The sequence below is a fragment of the Lutzomyia longipalpis genome, chromosome 1 (genome assembly GCF_024334085.1).
Source record: "Lutzomyia longipalpis isolate SR_M1_2022 chromosome 1, ASM2433408v1".
Taxonomy (NCBI): Eukaryota; Metazoa; Arthropoda; class Insecta; order Diptera; family Psychodidae; genus Lutzomyia; species Lutzomyia longipalpis.
Genome location: NC_074707.1, coordinates 23,138,366 through 23,161,979, shown reverse-complemented (window position 1 = coordinate 23,161,979; position 23,614 = coordinate 23,138,366). Strand labels below are relative to the sequence as shown.

The 23,614-nt window shown below is 35.9% G+C and overlaps 2 protein-coding genes across 2 annotated transcripts; both read right to left on the bottom strand.

The window, feature by feature from the left end:
* Positions 1-425: 425 nt before the first annotated feature.
* On the bottom strand, positions 426-21,157 carry LOC129797263 (paired box protein Pax-1). The gene is made up of 2 exons (XM_055839649.1): positions 20,473-21,157; positions 426-2,070 (listed from the first exon to the last, which is right to left on the bottom strand). The coding sequence occupies exons 1-2, from the start codon at positions 20,480-20,482 to the stop codon at positions 1,256-1,258; spliced, it is 825 nt and encodes a 274-aa protein (XP_055695624.1). The 5' UTR covers positions 20,483-21,157; the 3' UTR covers positions 426-1,255.
* LOC129797261 (uncharacterized) lies at positions 13,936-18,585 on the bottom strand. The gene is made up of 2 exons (XM_055839647.1): positions 17,968-18,585; positions 13,936-17,893 (listed from the first exon to the last, which is right to left on the bottom strand). The coding sequence occupies exon 2, from the start codon at positions 16,192-16,194 to the stop codon at positions 14,461-14,463; it is 1,734 nt and encodes a 577-aa protein (XP_055695622.1). The 5' UTR covers positions 16,195-17,893; positions 17,968-18,585; the 3' UTR covers positions 13,936-14,460.
* Positions 21,158-23,614: the final 2,457 nt, after the last annotated feature.

The following is a 23,614-nucleotide window of genomic DNA, read 5'->3' as shown; positions in this document are numbered from 1 at the left end:
CAAAATGTGGCGTTCTCTTCGTTCTTCTCCTTGCTTTTGATCTTTTCACATGCCACATACGAGCTTCATGAAAAGTAGCAAAGCAGACAAATCAGTCTCGAATATATCAGTCGTCTATGTGCCAAAAAATGATTGATCGCATAGCGACAATTGGTTTTAGCAATTACATGCGATTGAGTTTATTGTCTCAATTACTAATATAGGTATTTAGTTCGTTAAAATGTGATTTGGAACCATATAAAGTATTCATCATTTTTGAGCTCTGTGTGTGTTCAACCGACAGCAATTGTGAAATGGAAATATCCGTGTCGAATTGCACATTGGACACTCAACACATGTTCCTGGTCAGCTTACATGCCAGATCCTTTTTTCTCCATCGCTCTGGGAGGATCTCCCTTTGAAATTTGACCACTCGAATGAGAGACGTTCTTCTCTGACGCTTTTCTTGCCTACAATGTCTTTAATTAAATAAACCATTAAATTACACATCTATGCTTTACACATTTCTACCACACTATTCCTCCTCGAGATTGCTTGAGAAGGTTGCCTTACACCTAATCCTTATATAAAAATTCTTTTATATATCTTACACTGAATTTTCTACACAGCGAGCATTGTCTATCCCCAGCCTTTATGTTCATTATCTAATTTACTTGCCGTACAAATGACGATGAAGTTTTTATTTCTTTTAATTTGTGATTATATTAAAGATAATCAAGTATTTCATAAAATGATCATAAAGGTTGTGTAAGAAATTCTGTGTATGCTTTATCCCTATGCACTAAATGATAAAAATTGCAGCGAGATAAGCGCGTAATTTTGGCTAAAATTATCGTATACGGAGCTGCATTAATGAGAAAATTGATTACTCCATATCTCCAAGTAAATACTTATTTAGCATAACCACAGGGTGATTCTCAAATAATTTAAATCCAAAAACTTAAGAATTTATGCTCTATACAAGAGATCAACCTGAAGCTCATAGTGGCAGGTTTTATTTTGTCCTGAGATTAACTTTGATGTTCTTTTTCTATAGAATTTTAACAACATTAAGCAAAAAGTTTCAATTATAGAGATGAAATTATTAAAAATTTCTTATGCTTATGCTTTGGAAGGAGAAATATAATGAATCACCCTGTGTAAGTGCTTTTCCTTCATGCACTGTAAATCCCGACACTGTATCAGAGCCTTTATTCCTCACACTACTCCTGTCCGTTTCCCCACACATAGTCACTCAACCACCCATTGGCGGGTTTCAGACGTATTTGCAGTCTACAGGTTGATGGACTCCGCTATTCTGGATGTACATGTAGTAGTTGTAGGAGTTCTGGCTACTGTGGTCCGTCATGTGCGTGGTGGGAAGACTTGTGGGCACAGTTGTTAGGGGACTCCCAGCACATGGGCCAGCCGTCCTGAGAGCCGCCACAGCAGCTTGATGGTGAACCCCAGCAAGAATGTCGGTGACGGAGTGCGAAGAGGGCCAACAGTGACCCGCACGGAGGGATGTGGCAGACTGCGGAGGTGATGGACTACCACAAACAGGTCCACCACCGCCGCCCTTGAGTGTGGCACCCCCGTAGGCGGCATATGGGGGATAGATGGAGTTGTAGATGTGTTGATGGTGTGCCGGAGATCCCGCAGCTGTGGCAACATGATGTCCCGCAAGATTGCCCAATTTATTCCGCAAGATCCGCGATATTGAACTCACACTGGGTACATTGTTCTTATCGCACACCCCCTCCGATAGCAATCGATCGCGAATTTCCCATGCAAATATACCGGGATCCTTCTGCTTCAGCTCTCGAATGTAGTTGACCACCTTTGGGGTCGTGACCCGAGGCTTTGAGCCTCCAATAGCGCCTGGAAGAATTGATCCTGTCTCGTGGTAGCGTGCCAGAATTTTCGACACACATCCATGGCTAACGCGCAATTGACGCGAAATATCACACGGCCTGATGCCTAGACGTGCTAGTTCCACAATCCGCATCCGTGTGCCATTTGGCAGTGGACGTCCATTCACAAAGACGCCTCCTAGCTGATTTACTTCTCCATACTGCTGGCCTTGGTTGTCTGAAAGAAAATTTAAAACAAAAAACCTTTTTAAGCATAAATCATAATTTAAAAAAAAATGATAATTTCATCAGAGGTTTACAATACAAGATAAAACTATAAAAAATGATCACAGCTTCGATTGCTCCAGTGGCATATATTTGAGTCCGTCAGCTAAATTTTCTGCAACATTGTTCTGTGCACAACAAAGAGTGGAAATTTATGAATGAAAGAGTATTGTATTGCAAACGTTAAACAATATTTACAAGCTCAAACGCGGAAAATGATCCTCAAATCACTGCTAAATCCATAAATAGAGATGAAAACGCATTTTGTGGAGTGATTTGAAATGCGACTCTCTTCAAAAGAAAATAAAATGTGCAGTAGCTCATGAGGAAGTCGTGGGAGTTGAAGAAGTGCAAAATATCTTTTTTTGGCCTATTTTTGCATTTGCGGAAAATTACAAATTTATGGGATTTTTTCTGTTTTTATTTTCAAAGGATTTCATAATGAGGGAGGAAAATATATGTTGAGGATAAAGGGTATTCCGATGAGGATCAATGGCATTTCCCTCACACGCGGGTATCAGTGAGGGTTTCAACATGAAAAATGGGGAAACGATGGAAAGGAGTGCGGAATGATTGAAATGTGAAGCGGAGATCTTTGATGTTGAACTCCCGGGAGTCATAAGTCACATTTAACGGTCCGTGGATTGACTCCTGGAGGAATTCCTCCTCTATATACGACTCACTATAATTAAATAATTTATTCTATCGTTCCTCCGGTGGTAGTGGCTGAATGTTCAAGGAAAGTTAATGAGAAAAAAGTGAATGCGCATTGAGATCTTTCACTCTATCCTCTATTTTCATCTAATTAAAATGCCGTAAAAAGGGTAAAGTCTTCAATAAATTCACTACGTGAAAATTCCTCTCTATAGTTTTCCTCTTTTCATCAAGATTTTTTTGGCGGGAAACTTTGTTTTTTTTTAAAGGGATTTGCGCCAAAAAGTAGATTTGATCGCACCTTTTGTCTCACGATCAATGTAAAAATAATTTGATCAGTAAAATATCCGTTTCATCAGTATGAACTTCATTTTGGCTTGCAAAAATTGTCATAATGTTTAGTACAAAATTTTTAATTAATCAGAATATTCGGGTAATAAAATGTAAGACTTGATTTAATTAGTAAAAATACTTACATGATTTAGAACAAAGATCACACCGATCATATTTTTAAATCATAGCGATCAAGAAAATTTTTAGTGATCAATATTGAAAATATTATTTAGTAAAAACTGATCTAATAAAAATGTTTGAAAGAATAGTTTACTGATCAAATAGTATATTGTACTGATCAAACGATAATTTTACAGATCAAAATCGCCCAACCTCTTCTGCGTTACCGCCCATTGCGAATTTCTTTTTTCATTCGTGATTTGCCTCGGAGAAAAAGCAAGCAATAAAATTTTATTAACAACCATTTTGTCACAACACCAACTCTTCTCTCTTGAGCTCAACCACAATCCATCACACAGAAAATGCACGGCGGGAAAAATAAAATGAAAAAAAAAGAACTATATATTTTTGTACATATAGGCAGCGATTGCTCCAGAAAATTTTTGCCATCTGCACGTTTTTGCCTCCACAGACTTTTTTGTGCCATTTATTTTCATTTCTTCGCAATGTCTAGTGAGTTTACAAATTATTCACGCTGCGACTATGATAAACTAATTTGTTCTTGCGTTCACACAACTCTTTCTTTTTTTAACACACCAAGAAAAGCGCGAGATTTATTGGAGCTCTGCATTATTTCCCGCCAAATGCACAATCTCTCACAATTGGAAAGTTGAAGATTTTTCTTTTCCTTACACTGAACTTTCAAAACTATTTTGATATTTTCTACATCATGCGAAAATTACTTGACAAAATTATCAAAACAGTTTTGTCATAATGATCACAACATTGCTGAAATCTCCTTCATTTTCGAACATCGCGACACGAGCCAAATAATTAATTTTGTCGGTGAACTGAATCGCTAAAAAGATTCACTGGCATCTTGCTTGATTAATTTTAATCCCGCCGTCGTGTTGGGTTGTTTTAATTAAGAAATGTCGTACGTGGCAGAAAATACATTTGGGCTTATGGAATTGTGTAAAATGGTAAGAAAAGATTTAAGGATCATAATTGTAGTTTTAGAATTAAAAGATGTGTTGCAAATTAAACAAATTAAATAAAATATAAAAATAAAGGAATAAGCATTAATTTCCAAATGATATAAACTATTAAATATACATATAAATTCCTTTATAAGAAAGAGATGAAATAAAGCCATTAAAACGTGAATTTTCAACTAATTGGCATCACAAAAGTAAATCTTGTGGTGGAGGAGTTGAAATATGGAGTACTTCCGAGATAAATCAAACAACGTGCCGTCTGATTAATGTGAAATTAAGCTGATTAATTTGTAGTGATTTAAGTTGGGAACTAAAAAACACCTTGTCTTGGAAGAGTTATTCTCATGCAGTCTTCCCTGTAGTTGTTGACAAGGAACATGAATGAGAACATGGAGGAAAATCATTCATCTTCCTTCATGAAAATGTCTAACGCGACTGTTCTTTTTCTGGGAAAAAGAATCGCATCATGATTGATGCTGTGCTGTTGTGCTATACGATGAATGTGGTGGATGAACAAATTGAATCGATGATTTAGCACATGTTTGAGTATTCTTAATTATTTTGGAAATTGATCTTAATTTTTTTTCACGCTACTACCAAGCGTTTATTCTAAAAATAGGATTTTCTTCTCAATTGAGTTTATACAGCGAATGGTTATATTATGTTTGTTGTTTATCGTGGTGGTTTAAACATAATAATCTCTACCACAAAGTGAACCCTTAAGATTGAGAGGGGAAGTCAGGATAAAATGATAAATAGGTGTTTAACCTTCATCAACACACTGCCACTTCCGGAATTCTTACCGCGCTCGGAAAGTCAAGGAGATGGTGCGAGGGACGATGTTAGACAATAAAACCATTTAGACATTCAGTGAAAATTCCTTTGCCACACGTAAGATCAGAGGTCTGTTAATTGAAAACGAATGACGATTTCGTTGTCTTGTGGTGATCTTCAACCTCTCCGTCGCGTGTTAGATGTTCAAAGGGCTGTAAAGAATTTGGGATTCGTGCCAATTTAGTGATAATTCACTGTGTTTCCCACTGTCAGCTCAATTTGACCGCGGAAGAAATACGACAGTCTCTCTTATCACTTTCTTTTTTACTTTTTATCTAAATGTATATAAAGCTATAATCAACCCAAGTTTATTGAATATTATTTTGGATTAAAATTAAATGAGTATAAAAGTCATCTTTAATTTTTATTTTTTTAATATGAAAAATTTTAAAAATTGCATTACAGATTGTTTTGTGAGTTAAATATTAATTTATGAAAAAATTAAGGTTTTAATACAAAAAAAAAACTTTTCTTATTGTAATATCAAGTTTGTCATTAAGGATATTTTTGTATAAATGTAAAGAGAAAGACTACCCAGATCCTTTGAAATCTATTATTTCGGTTAATTATGTAACTTTATTTTGAAATTTTTATCATCTTTTCTCTTCATAAAATTGTTTTATCATGTTTGAAAGAAGTTAAGGATATAAAAACATTTCCTAATTAAATTTTATTCTGATACAATCATAAAATTTTAAAGTAGCTTTGAATCTAAATCATCTTAACATAATTATGTTAAAAACAACTATACTATATATTTTTTTCCATTTTACTGATAAATTCATAAAACCATTCAATTTAAAAATTCTATTTTATATTCAATTTTTCAATATTACTTGTCGTACCTCCTTGGCCCCCGAAAGACGTACGATAGAATGGAAGACATTGAATAAGAAATTCACATGAGAACATCCATAAGAAATAATAAATCTGCTCTACAAGAATCCTAATCTGACGGATTAAATAGAATGCCTTCATATGGGGATTGGAGTCAGTTTCAATCTCCAAAGCGAAATCTCATATGCAAACAGAGGCAAAAATGAAGGAAAAAAAAAGATTGAGCGGTGCGGGAGTTGCGGCAAGGGCCAACACCACTGACAAGAAAGATGTCTTTGTTTTAATGCAAATTCCCAGAATTTTCGCTAATTATACTTTGAATATGACTTTTTGCTAATTTTTTAATATGTCGTATAATTAGATTATATAGCTTCGGGCTTTTTTATTCCTCTCCTTCTGCACAGGAAATACACACAAAAATCCGCGCGTTTCTCTTTTTTTACCCTTCCGATTTTCTTATAGTTAATTTTTTTCAGATTGTCTGAAACTTTTTTTTTTCACCACAAGAGACTTATAAGCTACATAATGTTGGACCTAAGAGGTTCATCATGATTTAGAATGCAAGAAATTCATATGATGACTGGAATAGCACATCCTTTCAATTAATTATAAGAAATTCTTTTTCTTCCACCTCCACGTTTGTATGTTTCTCGCACTTCTCAAGTGTCCACGCAGGGAGAAAATCTTGGGTGGATTTGAGTTCGTAGCACAAGCGCAAATTAATTTTCACGCTGAACACGTTTTAGCAGCAAGTCAGCTGGCAAACAGTCAATTTGTCGAAAAATAAAAGCAATTAATCGTAAAATTATAAATATAAATGTCGCATAAATTATTAAATTCCTCAAAGTGAGAAGAATTTCTAAAGTCTCACGGCTCTTTTTCTGTTACATGAAAAATTATATCGATCAATGTTGAGAAAAGACATTAACTTTCTGTCGGCATAAAAAGATCAGGTAGATATATGTACGTACATACATGTCAAGTGAAAATACACATTTTCATGTCCTCGTGCACTTTGCTTTTATTGCATTTGGATTTTCATATATAGAAGATTAGTGTGTACATTGAAAATTAGCAAAGTGTATATACCTACGTAGGAAAATGCATAGGAAAACAAGGAGACGACAGTTGGTAATTAAATTGTTAATTTTAAATTGAAAGGTAGTGCAACGCTCTACTGTATTTGCAATTTAACGAAACAGATTGAACACAAATTTGGCATGAAATGAGAAAGTTTCTTTCACTACATACAATGAAATGGCATTGCTACAGAATTCATCTTCAATATTATGTGCATTTTGAGATGTATGGTGAACTCACGAGCATCATGATAAATATAACAATTGCATTCTTGAATTAATTTCAAGTCACCAAACATTTTCATTTTCTCTCACAAAAATTAATCATTTAATCCAATCCAGTGGAGCTTTAAAATAAAGTTCAATTCTGGACTACATCATAATATTTAATGAAAGTTAATACAATATCCGTGATGATTCTGCTAAAGCGGCAAGAATTGAAACATTTGAAAAGTTAAAATTGAAGTTAATCAGAAAACACCTCCCACTTTATGTGGACACATCTCTAAAAGGACTAATTTGCATTGCAAATTAACAAAACGTGATTTTCTCAGAAAAATTCTCTTTTTCCATCACCCGACAAAATTCTCCCCCTGTCTACCCAGAAAGAACCAGAACTAGCCGTTCCTTTCTAAATATCTCAATATACACCACCACTAGTTGAATTCTCTACAATGATCTCGTCAAATGCTGTGCCCGATCGCGAGGCATTCTTTTGTGATCGTGTGGCGCATAGAGTTCACTCTGGGTGTTATCAAAGCCTCCACAATGATGATAATAAAGCGTCATGGGTCATTCATGAATGGATTTATTTTAAACGAAGCTGATCCACAAGCATAAAAGTCACACACTGTGCCTCTCGGAATAAGACTCGCGTTTGTTAATATTGCGGGTATTTTCTTCCAAATGATCCCCATAGAAAGTATATACGCAGATTGTATGAGCATAGCAAGCAGACGTGCCAGCGAGCAAACTGAAAATGTCTGAGTGATCAAAAGGAAAAAAAAAGAAACATTTAATGATATTGTAATGTCAAGAGGCGAAAAAATGTGGTGGAAAACAACAAAAACAGTCGAGGCTCATCGATTTCCATCATTCCATATAATTATTTGTTTTCATTTTCGTTCCATTTACGAAGATTTTTGCTTAGGGATCATCGCCAATAAAATTCAATTTTTAACTATCCTTCGTCTCTCCAACAGTTGGGATTACTGATTTGATTGTGCTTTGTGTTTGAGAAACTTTAAATTGATAAAGACTAATATTAAAATATTACGTTTCAAAGAGTTGATGAACTAACATTGTACAGAGATATTGAATGTTGCACTCAAATCAAAATTCAAAGTCAAAAGTTTATGAAATTATATATATTTTCCGGATATTTTTTATGCGCAGGGCTCATTTTTTGTGTTTTATTTAATGCATTTTTGAGCAAACTTTTCCTTATAATTTTAATACTCAAATTATGTAGGTATATCATATGAGACTTAAAAAATCATTTAAATACTTTACCTCTGTAAAGAATAATATTGAGATTTCTTAAAATTAAATTTAGGTGATCGGTTAAAGATTATTAAGTTTTTTAATAAATTATTATTTGGAGATTTTTCATTCGACTATGTATTTTTTTTTCAGGAAAAAAAAGCTTTTTCGATGACATAAGAAATATATAGTCAAATTTCCAACACGGATTTTATTTTATCACAAAAAAGAAGTAATAAAAAATGTTCACGTAAAACGTGATCGACCGCATTTAATCATGTGACATTTTGTTGATCACGCCAAATTTCAGTCTCTCTCTTTTTTTTCTAATTAAATTAACACCAAAAGCGTCTCCAGTCAGGTGATTGTTTCTCTGAGCAATAATTGAATATATTGGGTAAATACAATATTACACCAGAGCGTGTAAAACACAAAATTACACATAAGAATTAAAAATTTAATGAAATATTGCGAAAATTCACGAGAATTTTCATGGTGGCAGTTTCATCTGGTCCTATCTCGATAGGGTTGATTTTTAAGGTAGGCTGCTATGTATACCTATAAATGTTATTATGAAAATTATTTTAAAATTTGTCTCCTTCTCATTTCTTCATTAGATCCACTCTTCTAACAAAAATATGTAGGTAGGTATAATATACAGCTATGAATGAGTCATTTTCGCCAATTTTCATTATTTCCGCCTCGTGCTTTGGTCATCAACTTCATGATATAATGTTAAATCCATTCTCGCCGTAATTTTATGAACATCACGCATTTTCACAACAATTGAAAATAGATCAAGGAGAAGGCAAAACTTAAAACATTTTATGTATAATACGTCATAGTAATTATTATCATTTCTAATTCTTTTGTTTTTTCTCTGCATTTTTATCAAAATGCTAATGAAAGTTATCATAGAAATAAAAATTACTTGCTCGTGATCTGGTATCTATGACTGAACAACTTTGGGGATATGCTTTTGTGGTAGGTATACTAAAACTATATAACTAATATGTGGTTTGGTATGAACTGGATTTGATTATATTTTAGCACGAAATTTGCAGACACATTTTAGTTTCAAAAACCTTGTAATTACCATAAATTAGAATTGAATATATAAGCTAACAAAACAGGATATTCAATTACTCCTGCTTAATTAACTTCCACCGTCTTTTCTGATTCATTGACTTACATTAGTCCAAAGTTCATTTATAATTTTTGTAAGATAGTAAAGTATATAATTTCTTATTTTAAAAATACTCATTTTGGAGATTGACCTTCCCTTCTTGCATTTAAAAAATTTCGGTGGGAAAGAACGTCAAAGGAAAATTTCGTTAGCTTTTCAAACACTGCAGACGCAAAAAAGACTAAATAGACGAGCCAAAATATAGTTAAATGTTTGCCTAAAAATTTGTTAGCGGCTCAGAGAGCTAATCGAGGAGGATTCCTTCTACACACAATTCAAGGGGAGAAATCTTTCAATATTTGCCTTGGCTGCAGGTGATCTTTAACCTTTTTCACTTCTTTGCTTCTAGTCCTCTCTCCTTCTTAGCAGTTTAATAGTTATCCCCTGCTACAGTGACTGGAGAAAAAAAAAATTTATAAATTTTATCCGCAAATCTTTGAAAAAAAAAAGATTTCTGTAAGTCTATAAATAAATTGTACAAGATGTGTGTTCTTAATCTACCACGAGGACTAAAAAGTAGAAACATAAAAGGTCTGCTGTAGAGGCTGTAGAAGATGTGAGTGGCCCTTTGTCTTAGCTGTCTTCCCTACCTCAATGCATCGGTACGTTTCCTTCTTACAATTGAGACTCGTGCCTCTTCAATTATTGAAATGAAATTATGTAAAGATATTTACATGACAATATGTAATGAAGCCACATCAAAAAGTAAAACCGAAAATTACAAATATTTTGTGGTGATATAGACACCAAAAAAAAAGGTGAGAGAGAATCTTTTGGGTGTGATTGCTTACAAGACAAGGAATCTCGTGTTTTTCACATCTTTTCTTCAGCCGAGACCTCCCTCCCGCATGCCTTTTTTCCTCTAATGTTGTACGTTTAAAACGTGAAAATACATCCATACAAGAGGGAAACATTTAATATTTTAATGAGCGCCAGAGGTGTTAGTTGCTACTGTGTTGTTGGGCTTCAAAAAATTTTTGAGGTTCGTGGTTAATTTATGTTCATTTGTTTAACTCATTGGCAGGTCCGTTGCATTTGAGTACAGGTGAGGAAGTGAGATGGGGACAGTATATATAAAGTAATCTCAGAACAGATATTTTCTTGCTTGAAACACTCTCTGACTAAACATTCAATTAGAATTTCAATTTTTCTTCCCTCATCTTAAGGTGATCTTCAGAGGTTCATATCTCTATAAGATCTTTTCCTCATTCGCAGATTTAAAATGTCAACAGTAAAAGACTTACGAATTAGAATATCAACCATTTTTTATTCTATGTTGTGCAACATATTTTATAACTTTATTAGCATAAATTCTTGAGTAGGGGAGGGCGGGGCTAATAAAGTCACTTAAGGGTTTAGAAAAAGCCTAAAATATCATATTTCCTAGCTAGATAGAACAAAATGATCTGAGAAAGAGTTGTAGGGCAGTAAATTTCCTAAAGAAATGAGCTAAACATTTCGCTTTATCCATTTGGGAAATATGATATTTTGAGCTTTTTCTAAACCCTTAAGTGACTTTTTTAACCCCGCTCTCCCCTACTTGAATTAATTTAGAATTAAAAAAAAAAAACAAGCAATGAACTTTGGAGTGATAAAAAAATCATTTTTATTCACATCTTTATGGGATAATATACGGATTACATTGGCCTATGAATCCTAGTTTTTTAACTTTTAAAAAGAAAATAATACAAAAAATTGACGATTTTATCTTTTTTCGGATTAAAATTGTTGGCAATTGGAAGAGATAGCACACTCCTCTTTTTTATTATTTTCAACTCTGTTGGATATCTATAGATGAAAACTTGAATCAGTAAAGATGATGTGGTAATAAAGCGTTTCAGCAGAACTTCTTAAGAAAATGAATTAATAAAATTATGTTTTCTTTTTTTTTAATCTTTATTATTTACACCGATAAAAATTAAAAAAATATATAATAATTTGCTATATGATTCAGTTTAATTAACTTTGCTTTTTTTTGCAAAATACGAGTGTAAAAGAAGAGGCAAGATAAAGCGCACAATGCGATCTTGACATATGTAGTCTTAAATTTAAAATTATCGCGTCTCTATCACCTGAATGCCTTCAATTTCAAACGAAATACGCAGATAGAGTTATAAATTGTGTAAACATTGATTTGGTTTATTTGATCCTCTGCAGAGGTTGACGCAATAATCACAGAGTATTCACATTTTCGCTGTAATTGATAAATAATTTTTTATCATGTCGTTTTCGGAACCTTTTTCGCCTTTCATAAATATTAATTTTTCGGATTTTTTTCCACTGATCATCTCGGTGAAACACAAGAGAAGCCGTTGTGGATGTTATTACACAAAATCAGATATTTATTCAGTTAATTACCAAATAATAAGTGATAAAAATTTCTAATTCAACACACCGTACGGAGTTTTCGTAATTTATAGCATTTGTTGCCTCCTTTTTTTGCTAACTCTTCGCAAGCTTATTTTTTTTCTTATTTAACAGCGAAGGAGGTGAAAAAGTCATGTTAAATCTATGATGGTCAGATGCGGTATGGACAAAAAAAACGAGGCACGAGAAAAACGTGCGGGAGCAAATACAACCATCGCAATGATTAAATGAGCCAACGAAAGACACACTATTAAAAATTGAAGAAGCCCAAATAATAAAATATTTGTGATCACATAAGGCGCAGGTTCAAAGTGCTACCTTATGGCCGAGTGAGTGTTGAGAGAGAACAAATAGTGTTTAATTGAACAACAAGAATGGCATGTACCGTAAAAAATTGACAAATTCAGTAGCTGCAATGGTTGGAGGCAATTAACAGCAAAGCATATACTTTTAATCGAGAAGATTGTATGAATATTTGACAAGCCGTAAAAGCATTTTTCTTGTTCAAATATTTAACTCTATGGTCTCCCTCTTGACCACTAAATGCTCTGCCGTAGACCGCCGTCGCATTAATCTCGGATACATCCTCCCCGCGGTATCTCATTGGTGTGTCCCCCCATTCCCTGAGAGATGCATATTTTGAGTACAGCTTGTGTGAGATGCAGAAAGTCGCACAGAATAAACTTTGCAATACACCGTCGCTGCTAAGATACATCCCAAAATGATGAGGGGCTGTTAATTTTCAATTTGCAAGAGATGAATTAACTTTTTTTTAGAAACATAGCTGTTGGGTGAAAATATCCTACCTGCAGATATACTCAGCGTTAGTAATGGTCCCACAACTTTAAGGGAGTAAGCGTCGTCTCTTTGTCCGGCAGCAAATATCCCACCTGCAGATATACTCAGCGTTAGTAATGGTCCCACAACTTTAAGGGAGTAAGCGTCGTCTCTTTGTCCGGCAGCAAATATCCCACCTGCAGATATACTCAGCGTTAGTAATGGTCCCACAACTTTAAGGGAGTAAGCGTCGTCTCTTTGTCCGGCAGCAAATATCCCACCTGCAGATATACTCAGCGTTAGTAATGGTCCCACAACTTTAAGGGAGTAAGCGTCGTCTCTTTGTCCGGCAGCAAATATCCCACCTGCAGATATACTCAGCGTTAGTAATGGTCCCACAACTTTAAGGGAGTAAGCGTCGTCTCTTTGTCCGGCAGCAAATATCCCACCTGCAGATATACTCAGCGTTAGTAATGGTCCCACAACTTTAAGGGAGTAAGCGTCGTCTCTTTGTCCGGCAGCAAATATCCCACCTGCAGATATACTCAGCGTTAGTAATGGTCCCACAACTTTAAGGGAGTAAGCGTCGTCTCTTTGTCCGGCAGCAAATATCCCACCTGCAGATATACTCAGCGTTAGTAATGGTCCCACAACTTTAAGGGAGTAAGCGTCGTCTCTTTGTCCGGCAGCAAATATCCCACCTGCAGATATACGCAGAGTTAATAAATGTCTCCGGTTTGGAGGAACAAAAAAAATTTTTTCTTCCGGCCTCGTGGGGAATTTCACTGCGCCACAATAAGCATGAATTTTCACGTATTGAGCACTTTGATTGAATGTTTGCCACTTCTACAATTAATGGCACACGTGTGGCAAGGAAATACTTAAGCAATTTTAGCAGCGGACTGTATAAAATGTAAAATTAAATGTAAATTTGCACAAACAACGTTTTTATTCTTTCCCAACCATTTTGACAGTTCTCTTTTTTTTTCTCATTCCGCCACGTCATCCCAAACTTTTTTATAGCAAAAAAGTTTGGGAGTCGTGCGCCGATATTTGTCATGCGGCGTGAACATTTCTCCCCCTTCATTGCCACACGTGAAGGGATCGAAGTTTACATTTTTTTCTTCAAATATTTTTTAAAATTATTTAAATTTAGTTTTTTATATAAAATAATTATAAGATAAATAATAATTATACCCTTATTGATTTTTCCCATAATTCAAAATTCAAGACCCTTTCTGATTAAGATTTACCTTCACCAAAGAAATTTTACTTAATAAATTTTAAATGCAAAGAAGACTTACGATTTTTTTTTCCAATAAATTCCCTTTAACCCCATACGAGTATCTTCGGAATAGGGTGCGCGACCGTACCCTCTAGAGTTTCCGTCGACCCAACAAACTGACCTTGCAGTAGATCGCTCCCCCATCAACCCTTCCGTGATACATGTCTTGGTCTTCTTATGGGTAATTAATTGTTGGTTTGATTTGCCTACACCTTTTACGTCTTCACAAACACTATAGGATAATTCCAATATGCATAAAATGAATTGTGAGCAACTTAAAGCGATTTGATGTGATCTTCCTGTATGATGAGCTTTGTGAATTCTCCTTGAGGGAACTTGTGGTGTTTCACTTGAGATTCCTCATGCGTTCCAACGGATCTTCGACTCAGTCTCAGGGGTTGTCCTTCGCTTCCAACGATTGTGTGTTACTCAGATCTCCTACCATTGTCGTGATCATTGGTGTTCCTCGGTTGATCTCTTCCAATGAATCCTCAAGACGATTTTCTGCTTGTTGTTTGACGGTTCTCCTTTGCAAGACTAAATTTGCCTGATGTTGCCGTTTGAAACTATGCTTCCGTTGTGAAGTTTGTGGTTCCTCGTTCATCTGGCAAATTAATCCTTCCTGGTTTGGCTTAGAGTTGTCTGCTTGACTGAGATTTCCATCAGCTTCCGTCCAAACATGGCAGTTCTCGGCATAGAAGGCAATTGTCATCACTTTAGACAATTCTGCATTGATGCCTGGATTGAAAGGGTTTGCTGGTAAGATTCCCTTCAATGTCATTAACCCTTTGATTGTCGTATTGAGGGAATACCAACAGATAAAATTGTATGCTGTGAATTTTGGGGAGAGAAATTTGGAAGAAATGTTGACTTTCGCCGATCCAAGAAAACCGTTATGTCCTATGATTTTGACGTTTCTGATTTCGTACTTCTTCTCTCCGACCCAATTCTGAATCGTTGCTCCCCCTATGAGCATGTCATCTTTAAGATGGATTTGCCACTTTGGTTCAGTTAATTTGTACTGTCCCGGAGTGTGGACTTTAAATTTATTTACTCGCCAGTTTGATTGATCCTTTGTGATCATTTGCATGACTGAGCATAATACATCTTGGGCTGGTTGTGCCTCGTTTTCCTCATTGAGAATCGTCCTTTGTGACTCCTTGTTGCGATTTTGAGAATTTTTATTGATCCCATCAACAGTAAAATTTGTGGTTTGGCATTTCGGTTTCAATTGCTGGCTCAGGTTGGCACTCGTGAATTTTACTTGTGATCCTGGGTCCAGAATGATCCTGCACTTCCTGTTGCTGTTGAATTTGTCAGGGATATCCACTGTTGCCGTTGTGAATAGGAGATTGGCCCTTGCCCCACTTGACGGTCTTGAACCTGCGAGAGTTGTCACTTGTGGTTCAAGTTGCGTGTATTGATTCAGGGCATCATCTGCTGTTTGCACAGATGAATTCACGAAAAGATCAATTGAAACATTGAATTTAGATATATCAACTTGAGGGGGTTGTAGCCCTTGTGCCTTTGTGAGGTGAGGATTTTCGCTGTAATTTACCACACAGAGATTTCTGGATGATTGCCATTTCTCTTCGGATCGCGTAAACTTCAGAATTTTCGCCGGTTCCAGATCAGAAACTTGCGGAACTGCAGATGTCTTTTCTAATGATCCATTTTGATTTCCCTGCCTATGGAGTCTTTGTTCTTCTAGGTGCTGATTCCTTGTTGTGGTCAGTTGTACCTTTGAGATTTCTCCTGGTCTGGGTGGAAGCATCTTCTCCTGTCTGTATGCCGTGATGAGTAGGTTGGCGATTTTTGAGCAGCGAGTTATGCATTTTGTGCCGAAGTTGAATAGTTCTAGTTGTTCCTTTTGCTTCATATCTAGAGTTTTTGTCCCCTTTATAATACTTGCTTGAACTTCTTTGAACATTGCTTCGAGATGTTTGATGATTTCTCTATGCGTCTCTAACTCGATTATCGCTTCCTGTCTCCTCAACAACATAGGATTTTTGACGAATTCCTCAAGAGCGGTGTCCACCTCATTTATCCTGTCTTGATATATCTTTCTTAAATCATAATGAATTGCCATAGTCGCTAACGAAGCTGTCTTCCATTCCGCACACATTGATGAAATCAAAGATTGTATGACTTCACACGGATTGAAAACAAAAAAACTTCTTCCTTGTAGCTTCGAGTGGCTTGAAGGTCCAAATAATGTTGGATCCTTCTTAAGTCATATTGAATGGTCATGGTCGCTGACGAAGCTGTCTTCCATTCCGCACACATTGATGAAATCAAGCGTTGTATGACTTCGCACGGATCGACGACTAAAACTTCTTGCTTGTAGCTTCGAGCGGCTTGAAGGTCCAAAAAAATGTTGGGTGAAAATATCCTACCTGCAGATATACTCAGCGTTAGTAATGGTCCCACAACTTTAAGGGAGTAAGCGTCGTCTCTTTGTCCGGCAGCAAATATCCCACCTGCAGATATACTCAGCGTTAGTAATGGTCCCACAACTTTAAGGGAGTAAGCGTCGTCTCTTTGTCCGGCAGCAAATATCCCACCTGCAGATATACTCAGCGTTAGTAATGGTCCCACAACTTTAAGGGAGTAAGCGTCGTCTCTTTGTCCGGCAGCAAATATCCCACCTGCAGATATACTCAGCGTTAGTAATGGTCCCACAACTTTAAGGGAGTAAGCGTCGTCTCTTTGTCCGGCAGCAAATATCCCACCTGCAGATATACTCAGCGTTAGTAATGGTCCCACAACTTTAAGGGAGTAAGCGTCGTCTCTTTGTCCGGCAGCAAATATCCCACCTGCAGATATACTCAGCGTTAGTAATGGTCCCACAACTTTAAGGGAGTAAGCGTCGTCTCTTTGTCCGGCAGCAAATATCCCACCTGCAGATATACTCAGCGTTAGTAATGGTCCCACAACTTTAAGGGAGTAAGCGTCGTCTCTTTGTCCGGCAGCAAATATCCCACCTGCAGATATACTCAGCGTTAGTAATGGTCCCACAACTTTAAGGGAGTAAGCGTCGTCTCTTTGTCCGGCAGCAAATATCCCACCTGCAGATATACTCAGCGTTAGTAATGGTCCCACAACTTTAAGGGAGTAAGCGTCGTCTCTTTGTCCGGCAGCAAATATCCCACCTGCAGATATACTCAGCGTTAGTAATGGTCCCACAACTTTAAGGGAGTAAGCGTCGTCTCTTTGTCCGGCAGCAAATATCCCACCTGCAGATATACTCAGCGTTAGTAATGGTCCCACAACTTTAAGGGAGTAAGCGTCGTCTCTTTGTCCGGCAGCAAATATCCCACCTGCAGATATACTCAGCGTTAGTAATGGTCCCACAACTTTAAGGGAGTAAGCGTCGTCTCTTTGTCCGGCAGCAAATATCCCACCTGCAGATATACTCAGCGTTAGTAATGGTCCCACAACTTTAAGGGAGTAAGCGTCGTCTCTTTGTCCGGCAGCAAATATCCCACCTGCAGATATACTCAGCGTTAGTAATGGTCCCACAACTTTAAGGGAGTAAGCGTCGTCTCTTTGTCCGGCAGCAAATATCCCACCTGCAGATATACTCAGCGTTAGTAATGGTCCCACAACTTTAAGGGAGTAAGCGTCGTCTCTTTGTCCGGCAGCAAATATCCCACCTGCAGATATACTCAGCGTTAGTAATGGTCCCACAACTTTAAGGGAGTAAGCGTCGTCTCTTTGTCCGGCAGCAAATATCCCACCTGCAGATATACTCAGCGTTAGTAATGGTCCCACAACTTTAAGGGAGTAAGCGTCGTCTCTTTGTCCGGCAGCAAATATCCCACCTGCAGATATACGCAGAGTTAATAAATGTATCCGGCTCGAAGGACCAAAAAAATGTTGGGTGAAAATATCCTACCTGCAGATATACTCAGCGTTAGTAATGGTCCCACAACTTTAAGGGAGTAAGCGTCGTCTCTTTGTCCGGCAGCAAATATCCCACCTGCAGATATACTCAGCGTTAGTAATGGTCCCACAACTTTAAGGGAGTAAGCGTCGTCTCTTTGTCCGGCAGCAAATATCCCACCTGCAGATATACTCAGCGTTAGTAATGGTCCCACAACTTTAAGGGAGTAAGCGTCGTCTCTTTGTCCGGCAGCAAATATCCCACCTGCAGATATACGCAGAGTTAATAAATGTCTCCGGTTTGGAGGAACAAAAAAAATTTTTTCTTCCGGCCTCGTGGGGAATTTCACTGCGCCACAATAAGCATGAATTTTCACGTATTGAGCACTTTGATTGAATGTTTGCCACTTCTACAATTAATGGCACACGTGTGGCAAGGAAATACTTAAGCAATTTTAGCAGCGGACTGTATAAAATGTAAAATTAAATGTAAATTTGCACAAACAACGTTTTTATTCTTTCCCAACCATTTTGACAGTTCTCTTTTTTTTTCTCATTCCGCCACGTCATCCCAAACTTTTTTATAGCAAAAAAGTTTGGGAGTCGTGCGCCGATATTTGTCATGCGGCGTGAACAATAGCTTTTAAGCTTTTTTGCCATTTTGATCAGAGGATAAATCAAAAAGAAAATAACATTAAAAGAAAGACTAGGAGCTAATTCTGGCAAAAATATTTTCTTTTCTTTTCTTACAATTCGTGAGTTATAAGGTTTTTTGGCATTCTCACAAAAAAAACTTATAAATTTGTAAGATCTAAAAAGTTTCACAGTTCAACTTTTAGAACACGTCGCGAGAAACATTTTTGCTATAATAGAAAAGAAAAGGTTTTGGTATTCCGGCCGAATTTTTTCTTATAACTTGTAAGAAAATCTTACAAAATCGTATGATTTATAAGGTCCTGCCGAGGTGCTTTTTCAATCTTTTTGTGAATTTTGTGACCGCTAAAGCATGATTCATCGTCATGATAGGCGGCAATTAACTACTTTGACAGATATTTTACATGAATCTGAGTGTTTGGAATTGTTTTTTAACAAAAAATATTGTGAAATATGTGGAAAAACTCTGACCATTTTTTGTGAATTATGCCAACGAATGTCAATAATTTCCAGAGACTTGGCCTTGAGGAAGATGATTAGAATTATGCATTCACACAGGCTCTGCATTAAAAGATACTTCTGTAGTGTAGAAAAAAGGCAAAAGTTAGAGTATGGGAAGACATTTTATTTAAGAACATTTATGTAGATTCGCGACTTCTTCTCTTTATGACCATTCCATAGAGCTGGTCCCACCAATTTCTACTCTTTCACAAATGCTTCCAGCATCGACGGATGGGATTCTGCTTATTGAATAAACATTTCAAGCTGCCTGGGAGTTGTCCGGGTATCTCTTCCGGAATCCGTGGATGTCACAGATGTCCAAAAGTTCTGGATAATTCTTTTTTTTTCATCACAATCTAAAAAAAAATTTTATCATGTAAAATGCAAAAATACTTTAAAAGGGTTAAATTTTTACCAAAAATCGAATAATCCATTGTGTTTTGTCTGTTTTGTTGATAAATTCACATAACTTTAACCTCATTTTCTTTATTTACATTAACTTATTTCACTTCGTCTATCTTCGGTTTCACTTCGTTTGATAAAACTTAAATTTTAACAGCGACATCTGTTTTCGTGTTCTAATTTCGGAGGTTTGTGTATGTGTTACTATAAAAGAATGAAAAAGAAATTTTTGTGGGAATGCCAAATCTTACAAAATCCCTTGTAAGACGAAATAGATAGAAAAGAAAATATTTTTGCCAGAATAAGCTCCTAAGCTTCTATCTATATGGACAGACCGACTAATAAAATGTATATAACTGGATGAATTAAAAATTTAACAAACATAACTGAAGAAAAAAATTTTCCCTTTAATTTGAGATCTATCCAAAAAAATTAAATAAGTCGATCAGATTTTTATTATAAATAATACGTGATTAGATTATTCAAAAAAAGTTAGAAATGCGGGCTTTGTGAATTCAATTCTTTTTTTCGAAATAATTTTTCAATTTGTTTAACCATTTATCGAATTATGAGACTACAAACCTGAGGATCGATATAAAAAAAGACGAGACCGAGCCTCAAAACAAGGGTTACAAGGATTCATCGTTTTTGAGCACAAAAAAGCCACCGCGGAAAGAGAAAGACGTGCAATCGCCTAAAAGGTACGGAAAAAAGTAAATAGCATTTTAGAGTTATTTGTTTTCTTGTAAAATATTTGTCTGGATGCAGCTACTGGTCGTCGGCAATCTTTCTTTCCCTGTCTGCACTACTGCACACATTTTAAGCTCTTTGGGATGATGGTAAAGTACATAGTAAATAAAACAACAGTAAGAAAGGAGATTCACTTGAAATTGCAACGTGTGATCATCAACAAAGTCGCGATCTTATTTTTGTGCTTCCAACATGACCCTCTTTTATTTACCTGGATCCATTTCCAAGAGACCACACTTCTTGAGACTGCAAAGTATGTATGTCGAATAAGTAGAAATTCTATTTTATTACTATTTTTTCACAATTAATATTATTGTTTTGTTATTCAATAAAGATTTTTTCACAACTTTTGCACACAGAAGTCCTATCTTCCTATTTTTGCAAAAGATCACTTTTCATGCCACCATCAACATTATGTTGATTTTTTAAACATTGAGTTGTGATTTGATTAATTTTTTTTTTAGAAAATGATAAAAATATATTATGTTTTTAATTTAAAGAAGCCGCAAGTTAAAAAAAAGTAATTTCTATCACTGTTGGTTAAAAGAAAAGTCCTTTCTTGCCATAAATATCAAATCCGATCGTAAGTTAATCATAAATGTATGAAGCGCTCGATTGTAATGCACAGCACAGACTGATGGATGATCTCGAAGCAAAAGTCTCACATATCACCATAATACACAAACTTGTGTGACACACTCAATGCAAAATGAGAAGCTATAATAACTCGACACTCTCACTACTCCATCATGATCGGTCTCGGAAGAAAATCCACATTGGCGTGCTCCTGGGTGCTTCCAAACAGCTCGACTGTTTCGTTTTCCTCTTTTACTACAAATCTCCACTTCACAAGAGTAAGATCTCGCGTATGAATTTTCATTGTCGGTATGAGGGAAAATAAAATGCTCGGCAGCAAAAGTCACAAATCTCCACACGAAGATCAACCGTACGCTATGTGCGCTCGATCGTATAACACTTTGGGTGGAGTTTGTTCCGTCTGAACGGCCAATCTGGTACCAGTGAGCGTATCCAACAGGCGGAGTTTTCATATCTATCTCCATAGGTAATCCCAAATTTAATTCAATTAGATACGCTATGGTGATTCGTGCGCGTACTCTGCAACACACGAGTAGAGAATTATGCCGATGGGGCCCCAAAGCATTATGTGTGAAAGTGATCGCGCAGGTGCATATGGGAGGAAGATCAATTGATTCGCAATTGATCGTTTCACCAATCTCAAGCATGATCTCAAATGTGCTTTGTTGGCTCCTCAATTGATGAAATCGCATGTGATTTACTTAGTTGGGTAATTAATGACCAAACATCCAACCATTAGTTCCACACAAATTCTCCATCAATTCACACTTTCATCCCCGCCCACATTCTTTCTTATATTATGCTAAATTATCTTTAGCTTCTCCGATTAGTATAGCTACTTCATGTGATCATTGCAATTATTTTGCAATTAATTTTCGATATTTCCCTCAATTTTATTAGTATGTACATATTTTACATTACAAAAATAAATTACACCCAAAAATAATATTAATTAAAGAAAAAAATAAGTTATTATGATTGAAAAAATCAATGCTCCAAAATGGAGAAAAAAGTGTATAATAGATCAAGTTGAAAATAGCATTTTTAATTATATATACACAGGGAAAGTCCATCGTACAAATTACAGAGATCACAAGGAGTTTCGCTCCGTTTCATTCACTAATAGAAGACACTCGCTTTTTGTGTGTGCCTCCATGGCTGGAAAAAAGGCACATTTAGTTGGAAAATTTAGGATATTTCTAATTAAAAATTCATTCTCGCATTTCTCTCCCTCGTCCCTCCCATACCAATACATTTTCCCCTATATATTAAGAAGACAAATTTGATGAAATGTGGAATTTCCCTTCGATGTCGGAGGAATTTTCTCAAAAGAACCTTTTTTTACTATTTCGTAGGATTAGATTTATTACATTCTAAAGATAATGATTTCTTCTTATGAGAAAGATGTTAAACCTCTTATTTTTTACTAAATAATTTCCAACTAAAATGTTCCTTTCGAAAGAAAACAAAATTTACGTGACGTTGCGAAAAGAATTTAAAAACTTTTTATGGCAAATTGTGTGACAAATTGCTGCGAAGAAGTTTTGCAATATTGAAAGCTCAATGTTTAAGACTTATGCGGTTTATGTTTTATTTTAGTTCTCGAGATTTTGTTGTCTGGTATAAGATTTTTATAAGTGTAAAAAAAAATATTTTAACTTAAATGTTAAATGCTAAAACTTTTATATATCTACTGTAATAAATTAAATGAACGAAATTACCTAGTTTAGGAATCTAGTCAATATTTTAATGATTTTAGTTATCCATTTTATTAAAATAATTTTTGCTACCGGAAGTTATAACATGCAGGTATCTAGCGGTTACAGCAGCGGTTAAAACAGATTGGGTACATTACAAAAAATTGATCATGGAACCTTTAAAATCTTAGTAAAAAAAATTATAATTTTATTTTTATAAAGAATTTCAGTATCATTTATGCATCACATCTTACTATTCCCAAAAATTTTCGGTCGGCCTAATTCAAAGGGAATTTATTAGAAAAACGGCGGAGGATGGCAAAAGAAGCGAAGAGATCTCATTTGTTTTCATTTAATATGCTTATTTTTCTCTACTCTACAGTTCACATTTTATCCTCCCCTTCCCATGCTATGTATTATACATAATATACATAGCTAATACAGGCTTGAAAAAATCGAATCCCAAACATGTGTAATCTCTATGGGAGAAAAAGTGTGAGCAAAAAATTAAAGAAGATAAAAAATTGTCACACACAGCAACTTTATGTGTCAGTCAATCTTAATTTATGGGATATCACCAAAAAGATCCAACACGAAGATCTCTTGCCTCCGGAGCAGATGGACAAAAGGAAGATCGGGAGTTACAAAAGCGCGCGCTACCGGAAGCTCATAAGGCGAAAAGTCGAGAAAACTACCACGCAGATTTTCAGCGACACAGAAAAAAATAATGTACTGGTAAGCTGACCAAGCTTACGAGAGCTGTGTTTCTTTCAGTGTACCAATTTTGTGAGAGCAAACTAGAACGCAAATTAATTTAAATACGCGCAAAGTCGGGAAAAGTTGAAAAGTCATCCACCAAGAAATCTTTAAAACGCCATATCTCGGGAACAGCTCCATAGATTTTCGAGTTTGAGCTATCGTTGGAAAGGTCTTAACCTCAACTATAATATATTAAAATATGAAGTAAATCGATAATGGCATTTTCGAAATATTCGAGTTCGAAATTTTCGAAAATTTTGATTTTGACTTTAGCGCCTCTCGCGGTCATTTCTCGAACTT